This window comes from Ovis aries, chromosome 8 (genome assembly GCF_016772045.2).
Source record: "Ovis aries strain OAR_USU_Benz2616 breed Rambouillet chromosome 8, ARS-UI_Ramb_v3.0, whole genome shotgun sequence".
Taxonomy (NCBI): Eukaryota; Metazoa; Chordata; class Mammalia; order Artiodactyla; family Bovidae; genus Ovis; species Ovis aries.
This window is the reverse complement of record NC_056061.1, coordinates 26,453,522-26,468,999: the sequence shown is the minus strand read 5'-3', so window position 1 is coordinate 26,468,999 and position 15,478 is coordinate 26,453,522. Positions and strand designations below refer to the sequence as shown.

General features: G+C 42.0%; 1 protein-coding gene across 1 annotated transcript; it reads left to right on the top strand.

Moving 5' to 3' along the window:
- The first annotated feature begins 684 nt into the window (after positions 1–684).
- On the top strand, positions 685–12,981 carry MFSD4B (major facilitator superfamily domain containing 4B). Its single transcript, XM_004011484.6, is given in 5 exon segments — positions 685–1,088; positions 2,776–2,944; positions 4,237–4,353; positions 5,998–7,208; positions 7,210–12,981. Coding segments are annotated over 5 exon segments (1,737 nt in total). The 5' UTR covers positions 685–905; the 3' UTR covers positions 7,267–12,981.
- Positions 12,982–15,478: the final 2,497 nt, after the last annotated feature.

The following is a 15,478-nucleotide window of genomic DNA, read 5'->3' as shown; positions in this document are numbered from 1 at the left end:
GTCTTAATTCGGGGATTCTGCAAATCGATGCCCTGCTCCACTTCCTTACAACAGTGGAAATATTTGTAGAGATTGGGGCGAGAGTGTGCTGGAAACCGCAGCTTTGGCTCCAGATTTCTTTTTTGAGCTAGTATTACACTGTTTATGAACAGCCACTGATTCGCTCACTGACCTTGGGCAAGTTGTTACTATGACTCCACCCTCCTATCTGTAAAACCAGGATAATATGGAATTTAGAGTGTTGTTAAGAGGATCAATTGAGATCATACACGTGAAGTTTACATACTGGCTCAACAAATGTAGAGTGACAGGTGAACGACAGAACTCAAAGGAACTAGGGCAGAACTTTTGTAAACTTGCATAAGAGAGAGATCTTGGGGGTTCCCTTGGCCCCACCCGCCCGCCCCACGAGGAGACCCAGGGAGCGGGCGCGAAGCCATACCTTGCGTTTCTCGGCCAGCAATTCCTCGTGACGGCTCGGCTGCATCTTACCTCCTAACTCGTCCCAAGCTGCAGCTTCAGCTCGCTCCGCCACGGGGCGCCCGCCTGCAGGGCCTCTGTGGGCTCAGCTAAGTGTGATGCGGAGGCCTGAGAGAGACGTCGGGTCTCCTGGGCAACCACATCAACTTCCGGTTTGGGGAGAGGCCGCGGTTGGCGAGAGGCCACATTTCCGCCATGTGATCTGCGCAGGCGCCCTGCGTGAGGGAGGGCGCGCGGCCGCAGCCTGCGGCGGCCGGCGCGTCTCGAAGTTCGACTCCTCCGCGCGGACTAGGGCCACCCCCGGGGAGGTGGCGCCAGCCGGGACCGCAGGCTCTGGAGGCACGAGGCCGGGGCAGGGTGCCGAGTTCCCGAGGCTCCGCTGAGAAGCCGAGCGGTAGCGAGACCGCTGCTCGGGAGCCGCCACGATGGAGCTGGAACTGGAACCCTGTGGGGCCGGGGCCCCGGCTGCCGGGCAGCGGCTTCTCCAGGCCGAGGCCCCGGCGGACAATGAGCCGGAGGCAGTGGTGGGTTCCCGGCGGAGCGGCCGGGCAGACAGCATGCTGCGCTGGTTCATCACCGTCCTCCTGTGTGCCGCCTTCCTGGGGCTGGTGAGAGCCGGGGCTGGAACCCTCCCAAACCGAGACGAGGGCAGACGTTCTGCAGAGAACGCGGCCTTCTGTGCTCTTGTCTCCGCCGCTTGCAGACTCCGTGACCTTGGGCTCATCCATCTGCCTGAGCCTCAGTTTTGCAGTCTGTAAAATGGGCACAATTGCGATTTTTCGAGAAATATTGTCAAGTGTAAAATAGATTTTCGTAATATATAATGTCATCCAGTTCCAGCAAACCTTTCTACCTCTCCTCTGTGGGGTCAGGAGAATGCAAGAGGAGTCGCCAGGTCTATAGCCGCTCACCCAACGCCCAAATTATTGCACAAAGCTGCTTTACTGGGTTCTTGTCTTCGTTTGACTGAATTGACCCCTTATTCTTGCATATGGGAAAATAGACCCAGACAGGAAGAGTGACTTTTTCGGACCACACAGCCGGTTAAGTGGTTGAGCCAGGAATGTTTCCTAGTCTGCCTATAATCTTACGTAAAACAAATTTTCTGATCCTTGAATGTTTTTCCCAGAACAAAGTGCAAGGCTAGTTTAGCCTTTTGCCAAACGTCTTGGCCGTCGTTTTCTGGAATAAGGCGGTTACTTTATTCCAGAAAACTTCCCTTAGTAGCTTGTCTTAAATATTGGGGTCTTGGGGAGTTGGGAGGGTGAGTTCTCTGAGCTGTCACTTCTGGCCACTTACTATCTTTCCCTGAGGTACAGTTAATTCTTAGAGTATTTGTATTCGAAGAAAAGTCAATGCAAACGCCGTTCCTCGTCCTGTTAAATGCGTTGCAGGTGGGACTAATTTGGTTACAGCGGGGGCACTGCCTTCCGTTCATGTATTAGTCGCTAACTCTGTGCCTGTGCCCGCGTCCTGGGAGGGGCTACATCCAAGCGTTTAGGGCAGAGTCGTGCAATTAGAAGCCCTTATTCTTGAAATGTAGACCGATTGGAAACATTTTTTTAAGTGTCCAAGGAATTTCCTGTGAAAGCCAAATGCAGCCCCTAATTTTTGCTAAAATTGCAAGTCTTTGAATAAAATTTCGTTTTTAAATCCGGTGCATGCAGGTGTATGTAATATTGTCTAAGAAAGCCTTACAGACGGTACCCCTGAGGCTGGTTTTCTTTGAAGAAAAGTTTAGATTGGGAAACGTTCAAATTGTTTCTCTCTTCATGTTTTATACGTATAATTTTAAAGAATGACCCTATGTACATCCAGCAGTTCTGCTGTTTTACCAGCATCAAAAATGGGATACTGTTTTGATGGCTTGAAAACTTAAATTTTTAGTGTCACAATTCTTGTGTTATTTGTGCATGCAATGTGTTTCAGACTACTTAAAACTTTCAAAGACGTTTTTTAATGTTACATTTTACTGTCAATAGAAATACTGTAGTCTTTTCTGGTATTGTTCAAAAAGGAAGCCGAATTGCACCAAAAAGCTAAAAGACTTAATTTTTTTAAAGTTCAATTTGAGAGTTGTCAGGATGAGAAAAACCATAGGATTTGACACACCAGAAATAGTCTGTAGCTCTAGTAGTACTATTAGTAGGTTCATTATGAATTTAACTGTGGGACTTAACCTCATACCGTCTGTTGAAGTCCCCTCCTCCCTTTTTAATAGTGAAAAAAGCTACCACATACATAGACATTATTTTATTGATTGTAAATAAAAACTTCTGTCTTTTTGAATTTTAGGGAATGAGTGTTGCTATACTGGGACCCACGTTTCAAGACTTGGCAACGAATGTGAACCGCAACATCAGCAGTCTTTCTCTGATTTTTGTGGGCCGTGCCTTTGGATACCTGGGTGGCTCTGTGATTGGTGGAGTTCTTTTCGACAGTATGAATCATTTTCTCCTTTTGGGTGAGTAAACGACAGTTTCAGCTTCTTTGAGACTTTCAAGGAATTTACAGTTTGCTTTAAAATATGAAACATACTGGCTTGCAGAATGGTTGACAGCTTAAAAGTAGTGTTTAGACATCCTCACTGAAAGCCAGGTTCCTCTGCTGCCCGCTCTCATCTTGGCAGTTGCTTGGAATCTGGGCTGGATGCCTCTGGAAGTTTAGATGAGTACTAGTGTGTTAGCGATCCTTAGCCCTCCTGACCTTCACTGCGGTCTAGATACCACTGCTGGATCACATGCCAGTTGTTTAAAGAGCTCTTGTTTGTCATTGTTTAGGGCAGATCTTCTGGGGCCATAGATGAGAATAAACTCCTCAGACCTGCCCAGACTAGACACTGGGCTGAGAACAAAGGTGGGAGGGGATTGTGGGTGAAATGATGAATGCTAAATTTTTGTCCCAGCTGCTGCTTGTGAATGATCAACTCAAGCCTCTCCACCTCACTCAAAATAGATAGCAAAGCTTTTAACTTACTCTTTTGGGGATAAATTGACATGTTTAGAGAAAATCTGGGTGAATGTGGCAAAACTGCTTTGGAAATAAGGAGATAATTACTCTTGTTGACGAATGAGTAAATAATCCCTCTGATCTCCATAGTTGGTTGAAAGAATGTATTTCTTACATTTCCCTCCCTAGTCTTCAAACAAATCTGTTTATGCTGCATGCTCAGTTGATGAGTTATGTCTGCCTCTATGTGCTTGCCATGGATTGTAGCCTGCTAGGCTCCTCTCTCCATGGAATTTTCTTGGCAAGAATACTGGAGTGGGGTGCCATTTCCTACTCCAGGGAATCTTCCTGATCCATGGATTGAACCTGTGTCTCTTGTGTCTCCTGCATTGGCAGGCAGATTCTTTACCACTAGTGCCACTGTTTAATACATTTCTACTACAAACTACTATAGTAATTGCATTTAATTATTTACCTTTATCTAAAAATCTCTTTAGGTTGTTAAAAAATAAATAATTTTTGAGCTATCTGGCTATAAAATTTTGCCTTGTGGTATAATTTATGTTTTGATTATTAGCAGTACTAGAAGTGTATTTATATTAGACTAGCTTAAACTTTATAGTTCATAAAGATGATAGAAGCTTTTAAATGAAATAACTTCATAGAAGCGGAACCTTTCCTCTATTCATTACTCAACTTTAATTTGACCTGTTTTGCATTTTTGAGAGTTTTTATGATGTTGACTTCATCTATGACCCTTTGCCATAAATAGTGTTTTTCATAGCTGACTTTGACCTTTCTTCTCAGGGGTGTCAATGTTCGCTACTACAGTTGGTCTTTATCTTGTTCCATTTTGTAAGACCGCAGTGTTACTGATCGTCATGATGTCTACCTTCGGTGTTTCAATTGGCATTCTGGATACAGGTTAGTGAGCCCTTCATTATCATCTCTGGGAGTAGCATCTTTCTACTAGAAAAATGGGATTCTCCAGTGGGTTGCCATTTCCTTCTCCAGGGGATCTTTCCGACCCAGGGATCGAACCCAGGTCTCCCACATTGCAGGCAGATGTTTAACCTCTGCACCGCCAGGGAAGCCCTAGAAAAAGAGCAGATGGTATTAAATTGTCACTTGCACTGTCCCCTAAAATGACACTGACCTACTGTGTTTTTCATGGGGTCTCCCAGTCAGTACCACCCTTCTTGCTAGGTAGAGTGCCCGTAGTGAATTCAGAGGGTTTTGTTCTTTGAGAGTTTGTTGATTTACAGTATCCAAAGAGGAGAGGGGCCCCAGTGTGGGTGATTACAGTGCAGATGAGCAGGCTTTCAGTCAGCCTAGGTCTTTATCATTGTAATGTGGCAAGAATTGATGAATAAATAGATGAAACCAGGTTTGGAACCATTATATGGCTGAGGAAACATAGAAGCAGCTCTCCCAACTTAAAATGCACTCTGCCTTTCAAACTAAGAAACCTGTGTTGTGTATTATTTCCCTTTTCTCTCAAAAGTTGCTGCCCTCGTGTGTCTTTATTTTTTAAAATGTCCTGAATAATGTATGTGACATTCGTTCATCCCTAAAGCCAACTTTCTCCGCCTCTTCCTTGGTATTTGATAGGTTGGAGAAATATTTTTTACTTTGGGCTTAATTTGGTTGTGAAATTACAGGATAGAATTGTATGTTTATGTGCAAATCTATTAAAAAGAAAGAAAAAAAAATATTACACCTGTGCTTCTCGTCTTCTCCCTGCAGACGCCTAGACAGTGCGACCACAGGCGTTAGAAGGCATCCTTGTTACTTGCTCTTGTAACGGGCAGAATCCTGTCGTGGGCAGGCTTCTGAATATGGGTTTTGCGTCTGCTGTATACATAAATAATTTTTCCCCAAGTGACTACTGATTTCCAGTATAGAAAAATTTGGTTATTTGGCTACTATCTGATGGTAATATATATTTAAAATATTTAGAAGTAAGTAAATAAAAATATCCTTCCCTACCCCCACCCCTCCTGTGCCTGGTATTATTGTTGTTCAGTTTCTAAGTTGTGTCCACCTCTTTGTGACACCATGGATTGCAGCACACCAGGCTCCTCTGCCCTCCACTATCTCCCGGAGTTTGCTCAAATTCATGTCCGTTGAGTTGGTGATGCTATCTAACCCTCTCATCCTCTGCCGCACTTTTCTCCTTTTGCCTTCAGACTTCCCCAGCATCAGAGTCTTTTCTGATGAGCTGGCTGTTCACATCAGGTGGCCAAAGTATTCAAAGCTGGTATTGGAACTGCATTGTAAAAAGCCTTGGGCTAATGTACTTAGCTCTAGGAGATAGGCTTTACTAGACTACAGAATTCCATTTGTGAGTGTGCGAGTTTCTAGTGCTCAGAGTTTCTTGGTAGTGTTGGTGAGTTAGAGTTGACTTAGTCATAGGACTAATCGTAGAATTGACTTAGTTGCCATAGTTGATAACTTAGAATATTATAATCCTTGTGCCATGTAGAATATTTCTTTCTGATAGTAATGAACTGTTTTGTTTTTTGTCAAGTTACTATAATTAAATCATTCTCCATCTTTCATTGATAGGTGGTAACGTCCTAATCTTGGCCATTTGGGGGGACAAAGGAGCCCCGCACATGCAGGCCTTACACTTCAGTTTTGCCCTAGGTGCCTTTTTGGCTCCACTGCTGGCTAAATTGGCATTGGGCACGACGGTGTCTGCTGAAAACCACACAGAGGCTGACTTTAACCAATCTGCCTTCAACCAGTCACCTGAAGCTGACTCAGAAACTCTATTTGGAATACCTGACGATATGAATTTACTGTGGGCTTACGCTGTTATCGGTGCTTATATTTTTGTAGTTGCTCTCTTTTTTTTCGCTCTGTTTTTAAAGAAAAGCTCAAAGCAAGAAAAAGCAAGAGCATCTGCTCAGAGGTTTCGAAGAGCCAAATACCACAATACCCTTCTCTGTCTCCTTTTCCTGTTCTTCTTTTTTTATGTTGGAGCTGAGGTAACATATGGCTCTTACGTTTTCTCATTTGCAACCACCCATGCTGGCATGAAAGAAAGTGAAGCAGCCGGGTTGAACTCCATCTTCTGGGGGACCTTTGCAGCCTGCCGGGGCATGGCAATCTTTTTTGCTACATGTTTACAACCTGGAACCATGATTGTGTTGAGCAACATTGGCAGCCTGACTTCATCTTTATTTCTGGTCCTTTTCAACAAGAGCCCAGTTTGTCTCTGGATAGCAACTTCAGTGTATGGGGCCTCAATGGCAACCACGTTCCCCAGTGGAGTATCTTGGATTGAGCAGTACACGACCATCCATGGGAAAGCTGCAGCATTTTTTGTAGTCGGTGCCGCCCTGGGAGAAATGGCTATTCCTGCAGTAATTGGAATTCTTCAAGGCAAATACCCTGATTTGCCTGTAGTTTTGTACACCTCTTTGGGGTCATCAGTAGCCACTGCTGTTTTATTTCCTGTGCTGTACAAATTAGCCACCTTGCCACTTGATCGTCAGCGAAAAGAACACAGGAAAAGTGAGGACCAGAAAGCTCTGCTTTCTACCTCTGGGCTCAATGACTATGAGGAAGAGAATGAAGAAGATGATGCAGAAAAATGGAACGAAATGGACTTTGAAGTGATTGAAATGAATGATACAATGAGGAATTCTGTAATAGAGACATCTAGAAATATTTTGATGGAGCCTACAGCTGAAGTTCCTAACCATTCCTACTCAAATGTGTTAATGTTTGAATCCTCTCCAGTTAATACTGGCAACTCCCCTGTGAATTACCTTGCAAGAAACCAGGACAAAAGGGACTAATGTGTTGAGAGGATGGATTATTTGCTGACTCCTCAAATAGTCACCAGTTCGCCAGTCAGAGCAAAGCATAACATATTTGCAACAAGCTTTGAGGATCACAATTTCTAGCTCTGAGTATAGCAAATGCTAAAAAGTTTTGAAATGTTCTGTAATGCCCAGAGCCTTTCGTGAAGAACCAGTGATCTCATACAGCAGGATCCTGTTGTAAGGCTAGTGTTTGGTGGCATTTGACTGATTAGGTAATATTTTATGGCTTTCACCCTTCCTCAGAGCATGCAGAGAAGGCATTTGTTTTTGAGAAGTTGGGTGTGCCATTCAGATAAAGCAGAACCATTCAGTAGTTGAATCGGTTAGCCAAACAAATTCTCCGTCATCAGTATTCTGCCAGGGAAGTTGAGAATCATTTCATAAAGAGACATCTTTGAAAATGGACAGAGATTTCTATTAATTGTTTTACTCTGTAGTGTTGGATTAAAAATGGTAATTACTGATGTTTTCAGATTTTTATGAAGAGAGCAGAGAACAGGTCCTAGAGACCTGGCTTCAAACCTCCAATGCTGCTTCCTAGTCTGGCCCTGTACTCAGTCATCTGACTTACGTAGGCCTTGTTTATCTCATCTCCTGGTCTGGGTCTCTAATGAAAGTGAGATGACTTTCAAATGGGAATCCCTCATTTTAACAGTTTGTGCAAGATGTCTGTCAGAAATGAACATAAGTGCCACTACATTCGTCATTTCAAATCAGAAGTGAAAAAAAAATAAATAGCTTTAAGAATGTGCTACTGATTAAGAATAACGTCAATTTAAGAGACTCAGTATTACGCTATTTGAATAATTCTGAGGAATACATTTTTAGCACTGTATGTCATTGATTCTGAGATGCACCTTTTTTTCACATTTTTAACATCTCTGAAATCAAAGTATGTGTTAAAATCAGTGATCATTTAATGTGACAAAATTGAGTTTTTCCCATATACTTCTATAAAGTAATGTTGCGTTTTACAATCAGTGTCTTAATTTCAGTGAACACAGTGATTCATTCAATGATGGATATTGTACTATTTTTACAGACATTTTAAGAAGAGAAGTTATTTTTATATGCTCATTTTCTCTGTGTTCACACAGGATTTGGAGATGCCTTGTTGCAGTTTTTAAAGCTGTTTCAGAGTTGCTATGTTAGTAGTAGGGCTGTGAACCGGGTCTCTTGTGGTCCTTTGCTTCCCTCAGTGACAATCTGGGAATGAGTCTGCTGTTCCAGGAGTTACTCCTTATTGAGTCTAGTTGGTAGTCACGTTGGAAGCACTGTAAATTAGACTGCTAATTTAATTTACCATGAGACACCATCTTTTCCAGCGATTGGAATACCTGTGTCAGGCCTCTGGACCGCCTCTTTCCTGAGTTTGAAATATCTGGGAAATCAAAGTAATGATTTGAATGTGGCTTGGGGGCCTAAGAGGGATCGTGAGCATGGCAAATCTGGCGTGGGGTATCCTTTGATAAATGACTGGCATTGATGACAGATTTCGCTCACTTCTTAGCACATTTTGTGCTGAATAATACCTAATTTCTACTTGGTTGCAGTAGGTCTGCTTCTTAACTAATTTCTGTAAATTTGCCTTTGTTTTTTCGTAAGTGGAAAATAGTACCTTTCTCGACCACTGTCCATTATTGGTTCATTTTAACAATCTGACAGTTTTGGAGAGGGCTGGTGGAGAAATTAACAGTGAAAAGCCTATTCTTCTTGCTCTCTCTATTCTGTCCTTTTCTCTTAGCTAGAACTTGGAGATGAGGTCTGCTCCACTTACTGCCCTTTCTCAGGTTGTTGGAATGTAGGCAGTAGCAACTATTTGGCATCTGGGTGGCTTGCCAGAATAGGGATTCAACCTGTGGCATCGACATTTAAAGGGTAAAAGTGCAACTCAGGGAAAGAAGGGAATAAGAACGTGATAGAAAACTTGGAAATCCACAAAAAATGCATTAGAATTCCACAAACCAAAATGTGAATGGCCATATGAGATTATAGGGACTGTTAAAGTTTGATAATGTATTTCCATATTGGAAAGATAAGACAGTACAATTCCAGGAATTAGCCTTCATCCTAATAATCAGTTCTTAGTTAAATGAGTGTCTGCCGATACTCAAGTAACCAATACCGAGGTTTTCTATTTCTGAGTAACAAATTATTGTATCACAAATTCAACAGCTTAGAACAACAGACCTTTTATTTCTTTAACCTCACAGTTTTCTTGAGTCAGGAACTTGGGCATGGTTTCACTGGGTTGGTTCTCTGCTCAGGATCTCATGGGCTGCAGTCAGGCTGTTGGAAGAGCTGTGCTTTGTAGAGCTTGGACTTCTCTTCTGTGCTGTGTGGTTTTTGACAGTAATTCAGTTCCTTGAGGTAGTAGACTGAGCTCTCCATTTTTTTTTTTTTTTTTTTTTTTTCTGGCTGTCAGCAGGCACCTATCTCGATTGCTGGGACCTCCCATGTGGCCCTCTCATAGATCCTTTCGAAACACGGCAGCTTGTTTCTTCAAAGCCAGCAGGAGAATCTCACTGGAGCCGACTGAGCTGGGGTTTTTAATTATACTGTGTAATCATGGGAGTGACATCCCGTCCCTTTTGCCAGATTTTGTAGACTAGAATGAAGTCTCCGAGTCTGTCCAAACTCTAGGGAAGAGGCTAGTATATGGATGTATCTGATTACTGGGGGTCACCTTAGGGTGTGTCTGCTATACTCAAGTGTCTGCAGCACTCGAGGGAGCCAGAAAGCTTTAGCTGGGGAAAAATCCTTCAGTAGTCACCAAAAGTGATAATAGATACAACCCACTGAATGCTGTAGTGCAGGAATGGAAAACTCCCTATAGACCAGGCCAGTAAACCTAACTCAGGCTTTTTCCCTTGAGATTTTATTTTGTTTTCTTTTCCACTATACTTTTTAACCTGTTCAAATGCAGCTTAATATGAGGGAAATTTGTAAGTTTCAGTCTAATTGTATTTTCATAGTAAAGTCCAAGAAGACTTTGAGAGCATTTTTTAATCCCTGTTATTTTTTACAGAAAAATCTTCAAAAAAAAATTTTTTTTTATTATATATGAAGGTATAAAAAAGGTCATGGTAGAAGATTAGGGAAGTACCTAAAATTTTTAAGGGACAAATGTAAGTAATCATAATCCTAAATACCTAGAAAGTTCTTACATTTCTAGTCAGCTTAGTTTCCCAAGACAAGGGTAAAGGGGTAAAAAAAATTTCCTTCTTCCAGATAAAGTATCAGAAACAACTTGAATTTTATGTCTAGATTATATTGATACAACATTTAGTGGATTGGATTTTAGTTTGAATAGTTGTAATTCATTAAGAACAAGAACAGTATCAACACACCCCTGAAAAATGTGAGACCCAGATTCCATGTAAAATGATTTTGTTTCAAGTAGATTTATTGAATAATCAGGATAGTTTTCTCATAACCAGAACTTTTGTATTATTATAGCAATGTAGCATTTAATCCTGCCACTTAAAAATTATTACTAAAATAGAGCATAAAATTCTTAGTGAAAGTAGATATATTCTTCTGGGGTCCCTTGTGTTAGGTGCCCTAGTTCGTAATACGTATTTGTAATGTTTTGTTGTGAGTGTGTGTGTGTATATATGTTTGTATGTGGAGCCCACAGATGCTGTGTGTGTCTGACATTTTCTTATAGTATGGGGATGTAGCAGGGGTAGAGGTGATAGGGAAGGGATACAGAAAAGCTTACTGTGTGATTTCAAAGTTTGTTACAATTGTTCTTTTAATTGAAATTTTTATGAAAGTTATTGTCGATTTGCATGTAGTTGTATGCAGTGTTTTTTTTCCAAACTTGCTGAGTGAAGAATACTTGCTAAGTCTGGAAAGAGAAAAATAGACTGGTGCTTCTCATACTTTAATGTGCATTAGAATTGCTTCTTAAAATGCAGATTCTAATTTAGTTGGACTGGGTTAGGGACTGAGATTCTTCATTTCTAACAAGCTCCTAGGTGCTGTTGGCCCATGGGTCGACCACACTTTGGGTAGCAAGGTCCACTTTTTGGGAATTTAAATTCTTGGCTACTTCTTTTGGGAATTTCATTTGTTTTCTTTTGGCTTTTCTAAATCTGACCCTAAATCTCTGGGAGTCTAGTCCCCATGAACCCCCTCCACTTGTATACGCTATTCCAAGACTGAGTTCTCCTCAGTCCTCTCCATCTGCTGCGTTAGCTGTTGAATATTTATTTCACATGTTATCGAATGCCTCCTGTTTGGTAGTTCCTGTGGGAGATACACACTGGTAAAAAGATCAGAAATTTCCTGCCTTCATGGAACTTACCTCGAATGCAGTACATTGGCCAGTGGCTGTCATGTGTAGATAGCACAGGTCCAGTGGGAGAAACAAAGCATCAAACAAGTCATTGCACAAGATTTTCCAGGAAGGTTTTATTTCCTGTTGTTCTAGAGATTGATTAACTACTATCTGGGGTCAGAAGGTTGTGATAGATACCTTGTCAAATGGCGTAGTATAAATTATGGCATTTAAGAAAGACCTGGTGATCTGCACGAGAAGGTTTTGGTTTCCTTGGGTATAAAAGAAGCAAACCAAAGCTAGTGACTTGGTTGTCAGAAGGAATATTTAAGCTCTTTCCTTTAATGCACTTTGGCCAGTTGGCACTTGAACTAGGTTGAACTTGAGTTGGATTTTTATTTAGGTTTAACTAGTTTCATATTTAATGGTTTAAAACTGTATAGCACTGAATTTTTACAATCAAAGAGAACTGTTCTTTATTTTCCAATGTTTTCCTGTGGTAATTGTAGTTATGTCTTCTCTTATCCTATATTTCTGCCCTTTTTATTTCTTTTAATTCTTCAACAGCAAGCAGGATCCCTTAGGTTCTTGCACTGTGACTATTGATTCTTGTCTCCTGTCTTCCTTTTGACTTATATTTTTAATTGTAGAATGCCTCAGTTTCTGATCTTTAAATTATTGCAGCTTGCCTTTGATGCATTTGGTAATGTTAGTTAATGGATGGCCTGGAGGAATGTTTTGAAGTTGTAAGATGACATGAGTAGCTTAAGGGGTTGGGCTTTCTAGCTTATTGCGACTAATAAGGTGCTTTCTTTTTTTTTTTTAGTCCTTTTTAGTTGTGATAAAATACGCGTAACAAAATTTATCGTTTTAACCATTTTTAAGTGTACAGTTCAGTGGCATTAAAGGCATTCTCATTATTGTGCTATAGTCACTGTGATCATCTGCAGAACCTTTTTAATCTTGCAAAACTGAAACTCTAAATCCAGTGAATGGTAACTCGCCAATTCCACCCTCCTCTCAGCCCCTGACAACCATCATTCTACTTTCTGTCTGTGAGTGTTTGACTGCTCTTAAGTACCTCCTATAAGTGGATACAAACAGTATTTGTCCTTTTATGACCAGGTTATTTTATTTAGTGTAACATCCTCAAGGTCCATCTTGTTGCAAAATGTGTCAGAATTTACTTTGTAAAAATAACGAATACTCTGTTTGTATGCATATTTTGTTTACCTATTTATATGTTGATGGATACATGCTTTGCTTCCACCTTTTGGCCGTTGTGAATAATGCTGCTATGAACATTGATGTACAAATATCTGCTTTTTTAATTTTTAAATATTTAAGTATAGTTGATTTTACAATGTTGTTTCAAGTGTACAGCATATTCAGTTGTATGTATATTATATAAATATGATATATATAAATACATACATGTGTCTGTGTTCTTTTTAGACTTTTCCCCGTGTAGATTATTATGAAATATTTAGTTCCCTGTGCTATACAGTAAGTCCTCTAGTCTCTGCTTTTCATTCTTTTATGTATATCCCCATAAGTGAAATTGATGAATCATATGATGATTCTAGTTTTAATTTTGAGGGGTGCTTTATTTTTATTATTCTGCTTAGATAGTATTCTAATCCACTAGAAAGAGGGAAACACTTAGTATCGCTTCAAACTCTAGGCAGGCTTTTGGTGCATGCTAATTAGCTTAGTGTCACACACCCTGAGGAAATGAACATGAATGTCAGGTATCTACCTCACAGTTTTGTTATTTCTGCTTCCAATCTTTGTTCGGTCACTGAGCGTACACTGAGAGCTTACTTTGTGCTAGGCTCTGTAGACTAAGTATTAACGAAACTTCCTCTCCTGTCCTTGGAGTACCAAGTATCACTCTCATGTATTTTGGGATTTGGAGCCCCGTTTCCTGCTAAGTGGCCAGTCTCGTGTCATGTTCTTTGGAAACACAGAGACTCCCCCTGGCCACGTTGGAAGAGACAGTGTGTGGTCAGGGAACCATGGGCTGGAATGGGCCCGGTGCTGGGGCCAGGTTGCTCTCTGCCTGTTTCTCAAAGCAGCTCTGCCTGTCAGTGGAACTTCTCCCTGATCCTCCTCCCTTAGGCCCATCCTCTGTATATCTCTCGTCCAAATTCCAGAGCTTGCCGGAGTCCCGCTCCAGCAGCTGGGGGATCAGCCTGAAGGGATGAGCGGTGTCGGCGGGAAATGGTGTAGCCTCTGACTCGAGGTACGGGACTACATGTTTATTTCAAGCATTAGGTTCTCTTTTATACTTCTTCAAAAGCATTAGGTCAGAGGTTCGACATTTTCAGTTCCCCCTCACCCAGATTGTTATCTCATTGTTGCCCTTCAAACAGTTCCTGCTTCAGCGATTCTCTCAGAGTTGTGTTTTCTTGTGATCACATTGTAACGCATGCTGATGTCTGGGCTGCCTACCACATGCCTCAGTTTATTTCTTATCTTTTAAGATCCTGCTTGTCCCTGGTATCCTAAGCTCTAGGCTTCTAACTATGCTTAATTATTCTTAAACCCTAAACTCAGCAAACTTCTTTTGCCATAAACATTTCCCTCACAAAGAGGTCTCAGATAACAATCTTTCCCATGGCCTCAAGCTGTGGCCTACATGCTCATCCTGGGACATTCTTTGCAAAAATCCTTGAACAAATGTCAACGGTTACTTTATAGATTATTTTCTGGGCACAACTGCAGAAGGCTTTGTGCGTTCTATGCTTCTCTCAAGAACATTAAGCACCTTAATATTCTTTCCAGCCAACTCAACCAAAGAAAGGAAAAAAAAAGTCAGAATCACAAGAGCTAACTCCTTCATCCCAGGTCCGTGCCTGCGGAATGAGGAGAGGGGGCTGGGGCCGTGCCTTCATTTTGTCAGTAATGCCTAACGCGGCTCCCAACACACAGAGACTCCCCCTGGCCGCCTTGGAAGAGATAGTGTGTGGTCAGGGAACCATGGGCTGGAATGGGCCCGGTGCTGGGGCCAGGCTGCTCTCTGCCTGTTTCTCAAAGCAGCTCTGCCTGTCAGTGGAACTTCTCCCTGTTCCTCCTCCCTTAGGCCCATCCTCTGTATATCTCTAGTCCAAATTCCAGAGGAAACCTGTCTGACTGACTTGAGTAGCTGCTCTTGTCCTTTCTGGGCAGAGCCTGGCCTTAGGAGCTGTTGACTAGCCTGTTACTTGGCCTCTCTTGGGTCAGTGCCTGTTGCCCCCATCCAGAGAGTGGCCATCTTGACACTTCTCTCCCTGCTGCTCTGACACGGGCACTGTTACAACCAAAAAGGAAGTTCCCCTGTCTGCTCTGTACCTGGGGTAGTGCTGGGTTTATTGGATATTTGCTAGCAGATGCCCAAATGGCATATAAATTGTCAGGCTCTAGGCAGATGGTCCAGTTCATGTTTTGAATTGAAATTGGAAAAACAGTCACAAGTAATGGTAGATCTTTTTTGAGGAGCTTATTAGACATTGGTAGTGAACTGTATGATTTTTGTCAAGGACAAAAGCTCTCTCTCAATAGGGTAGCATGTGTACTTAAGAGAGATAAAAGAGGATTCCCAGTTTGCAAGAGATCTTATTAAAGCTCTAATCTCTGTGAACCAGAAAAATTTCCAAGTCTAAACATTTTAGTTATTTAGCAGGTATCTACTGAGCGTTTGGGCTTCCCAGGTGGCCCTAGTGATGATAAGCCTGCCTGCCAATGCAGGAGATACAAGAGATGCAGGTCAGATCCCTGGGTTGGGAAGATCCTCTGGAGGAGGGCACGGCAACCCATCCTAGTATTCTTGCCTGGAGAATCCCGTGGGTAGAGGAGCCTGGTGGGCTGTGGTCCATAGGGTCACAAAGAGTTGGACATGACTGAAGCAACTAAGCACGTGCGTGCTGAGCATTTACTGTGCTCAGTA